General features: G+C 41.7%; 1 protein-coding gene across 1 annotated transcript; it reads right to left on the bottom strand.

Moving 5' to 3' along the window:
* Window positions 1–422: 422 nt before the first annotated feature.
* LOC119340603 (mitochondrial zinc maintenance protein 1, mitochondrial-like) lies at window positions 423–4,032 on the bottom strand. Its single transcript, XM_037612529.1, has 2 exons — window positions 3,721–4,032; window positions 423–805 (listed from the first exon to the last, which is right to left on the bottom strand). Exons 1-2 carry the CDS (start codon window positions 3,965–3,967, stop codon window positions 729–731), a joined length of 324 nt encoding a protein of 107 aa, XP_037468426.1. The 5' UTR covers window positions 3,968–4,032; the 3' UTR covers window positions 423–728.
* Between the last annotated feature and the right edge of the window lie 46 nt (window positions 4,033–4,078).

Consider the following 4,078-nt stretch of genomic DNA (forward strand, 5'->3'; position numbering starts at 1 on the left):
ATTGGTTGATGACAACTTCTAAAAGTAAGCATCAAAATCCAATGCCAACAAAATGAAGACCAAACAACCAATTCAATTGGAAAGCGCAACCCACACGAATCAATTTAAGTGCGCCTTATTGGTTGATGACAACTTCTAAAAGTAAGCATCAATGAGAACTGGGAAGTACACATTTCTGGACAATTTTTTTTACTGAAATCACTTAGCAGATCATGAAAGTTTAGGACAGACAAACCTATCGAAGAACAATAGATGCAAGCGCATTTCGCAGTACAGAATCCTGAGAGATCCAAGGTACATAGCCATAACAAGACAAACCCCAGGAGCCTACAAAACTCTGTCCTCTGCATGCCCGCTCTCCATCATTTCAAAGTTTCAAATCAAAGCAAACGCACTACCACAAAACCTCAAGTCTCAGCTCGAGTGAAACATGATATGAATTAATGATGAACCCCGGGCAGCAGAAATCAGTAAATAATCCTCCAAAAACCGTACCAATTCATCCGGGAAAAACTTTATGGTTCCAGTGACTTGCCTGGATAAGGCGATTTAGGGCGGCTAGAAATTGTTCTCAAGACAGAGTAGGCAAAACATGATGGCTTGTACTTGACAAAGGAAGTGCTGCAACTATGTTGTTGACCGCTACTATGACAGACGGACGACAGGAAATGGTCTTATTATAACTAGCCTATCAGTGACGCTTGCACAGCGGATAATGCAAACCTCCCCTATTTCAACGTAGACAGGATCTCCTCGGAAGGAATCTCAAGCGTAGCCCCGGCATGTGCCTTCTCAGGCTTCACAACTGCAACACCAAGTAAATGAATTGTCAGAACTAACAAACACAGCAGCTCGTAGTAGTAAACAAAAGATCTGCAACCTTTGGTAATGCCTTATTATCTATATACCACATACAACAACGGATCAACATTCTAAGGGTTTACATAGTGGTATAATGTTACTATAGTTTACTTCATCAAAAAGCAAAATCTGAAATCAATTGGTACAAGACTGTTGGCTGGACCCTGGAGCTGTCAGTACTACGGTTCTCCACATAAGTAAGTCACAAGCAAAGCACAAGTGAAGCCAATACTAGTCTGGAAAAAACAGTTTTCCATCATTAGCACCCTGCACAGCCATGGTTGTTGGCATGAGGTGTAACCTGGACCACTGCGACCAGATACAACAAGCAGTACTGATGTATTGCTACAGCCAAAACAAGGCCAGGGAATACTATGACAATGTGATCCAGAGTATTGGTGATAACCATGGAACATGATCCCAATAATTAGAAAACTGCATTTATTGCAGATTCTTTGAAAAAGAGGCATCTGGTTTTGTAAAACGGGCTAATGCTACACCCAAAACCTTCTGCCTTTAGCTTGAACCTGTTCCTGCTCTTTTAGGTCAGCGATAAAAGGTCAATGTCAAAAAGTAGACAGATGTGTTTCCTCGTTTCAATCTTAATATAATATGGCCTTCAGTTTCAAATTCAATATGTCAATGCCAGTAAAAATATATACGACAAAGAATATACTTGCTACAAATCAGCTTTCAACTCGATATGTATCCACAACATTAAAAAATTGGTGGCTCATTTGAAAGTATTGCCATTAATTACTCTCTGCAATCTGTATAAACCATAACTTCATTTTTGCCCTTCAGAGAACAAAACCTTAATACAATAATTGTGCTAAAGCTCAAGCACATACTAAAATCATTGTGGAGTGAAAGAGGAGAGAACAGTACTAGATCAATTTTACAGGGGCAACTTTCAAATGTTCCTGCCATTTAATTGTGAGATTGCTGCGAAGATGAAAAATATACGACTGGATTATATGCTTGTGTGTGTGAGTGCTTCCATTATCTGAGATCTGTGCACTCTCTCACCGCGCATTTAATGACATGGGGTAGAGAATATGCACAAATCTCAGGGCAGGAGATACATTTTATGGGTGAGATAGTGGAAGCACTCTCGGACACATACAAGTATAGATGTTTTTTCCTAAGGGAGACTTCGCTATTAATACTGTTACATTAAGCAATGTGTTATAAGAAAATACATGACAACTGAGGAATTAGGTTATATTATTAAAAAAATGAGTAACAAACAGAACATATTTAAATGTTAAGAGTAGAATATTAAACGAGTCACTTGTAGCTTTTCACAGTCAGTATATTTGTGCACTTTTCGTTCATCAATAACTTTGTGAACACAGCAACATGGTGAAAGTCTCCTCACTTTGGGTCATTAGTTGGGAGTTTAAGGTAAGTTAAAGAGTATGATCACTAATAACCTACAAACAGGAATTTGCTAAGGAGCACTTCTCATACTCTTGACTAAATAAACATAATTCAACCATGGCATGTGGTTAAAAGATGGATGACACTGAATTAGTTAAAGTTTTCCTTTTTTTTTTGAAGAAAATAAGGGCTTCCCCCCTCCGATTTCCATTAAGGGAAACCACCAAACGAGCTACAAGCACCAGTTCAACTTACTCTACTGCAACTAGAGGAACTACAGGAAAGATAAAGTTAAAGTTTTAAACAAATGAAACAGTTTGCCAAGAAGAGATTTGAATTTTTTGCTGTATTAGTGCCCTGTAAAATGCATTGCAATTCCCATGCATGATCAAAACAGGAACTAAATCATTGGAACAGATCAACGGGATGTGTGCCCTCTTCCACCAACATCAACTGTTATAGGGCACTAGTTCTTGCACCACCTTGGGTCCTAATGCTGTACAACAATAATTTTTGCAACCACTAAGCTCAAGCCTCCATCATCGCTGACTTTGGCTATGGTGCTTCTGGGCTACTTGAACTGCCATCAATGCAGGGAGAATGCAGAGGCGCCAGGTTATGAGAGCAAAGCACCTTCCAACGGATTGGATTCCATTTCCATGGCAAGGTAAGACAAGTTAATCCATTTCGAAGGGCATGGGCCCATCTGGACCTTATGTCTGTAGCTATAATATGTCACATTGACATACTGCCCTCAAACCATGCCAAGTTGCAAACTCCATCCTAAGGCCTAACTTGCCGTTCTTCTGGGGCTGTTGTTCAGTTAAAGCTGGAAAATCGCATTGATATTGTGTTGCATCAGTTTGAATCTAGCATCCCATCTATCACTAAAAATTACAGCCAGGCATGAATCAGTAAATCCAGCAGTTCCAAGCGGTTAAACCCTATGCGAGAGTAGCCGATCAAGTAAAATCAGTGCATAGGCTTATATTATTTTGGTGAAATGCCACTTTATGCAGCCTGAAAAATAACAGTATTTCCATCTAATGGTACTTCTAAAGAACATCATTACTGTTAAGAGCTACTGAAGATTTGTAGCAGATATGGTACAAACTAGCAACTTCAATTTCTATTTGTACTTAAATACCTTTAGGGTTCGACATTTTATCTGTTTTAGAAAATTCAAATGTTACAATGCCCACTCTGTAACTATCTGAAACATTCTATCCACCGAGCACTGCAGTTATCCTAGGGTCAGCGTCAATGGGCCCAATTAGCAACGACACCCCTGCTCCTCCGATCCTACCATCTTTAACTCCTAATTCGAGCCTACTCAAAGCGCTAATTCACATAGAAACTGCTTCTAAAATGAGCACACAACGAAATATTTCAAAACCCTAAGATCCCAAACAGAAAGCATGCATAACAATCCAAGCGATATGTGGCGATTTGCATATATGATAATGGTAGTATTACCGAAGGATCCGGAGGGTGAGCGCTTAGCCTGGACGATCATGTTGGCGATGAAGTCCGCGGCCTCGCGGGCCTCGGAGAGGGCGCGGACGGCGTCCTCCGATCCCGGGGCGAGGCCGCGGTGATCCTCGAAGCGGCGCCGGATCTCTACCGCCGACTCCGTCAGCATCAGCTGGTCGCCTGAGAACGTCCGCCGCGCCGCCCGCAACACAGCCCGGTACGCCGCCAGCCCCTCCGCCGCCGCCGCCATTTTTAGAGACGAAGAGGTGTGTGGCCTCGAGGCGTTGTAGCCTTGTAGGGGCACAAGAGTCTGCAAGTGCTTTGGCCATCCACGCCGACTAGCGTTTTAACTTAACCCCCC

The sequence above is a fragment of the Triticum dicoccoides genome, chromosome 1B (assembly GCF_002162155.2).
Source record: "Triticum dicoccoides isolate Atlit2015 ecotype Zavitan chromosome 1B, WEW_v2.0, whole genome shotgun sequence".
NCBI classification, from domain to species: Eukaryota; Viridiplantae; Streptophyta; class Magnoliopsida; order Poales; family Poaceae; genus Triticum; species Triticum dicoccoides.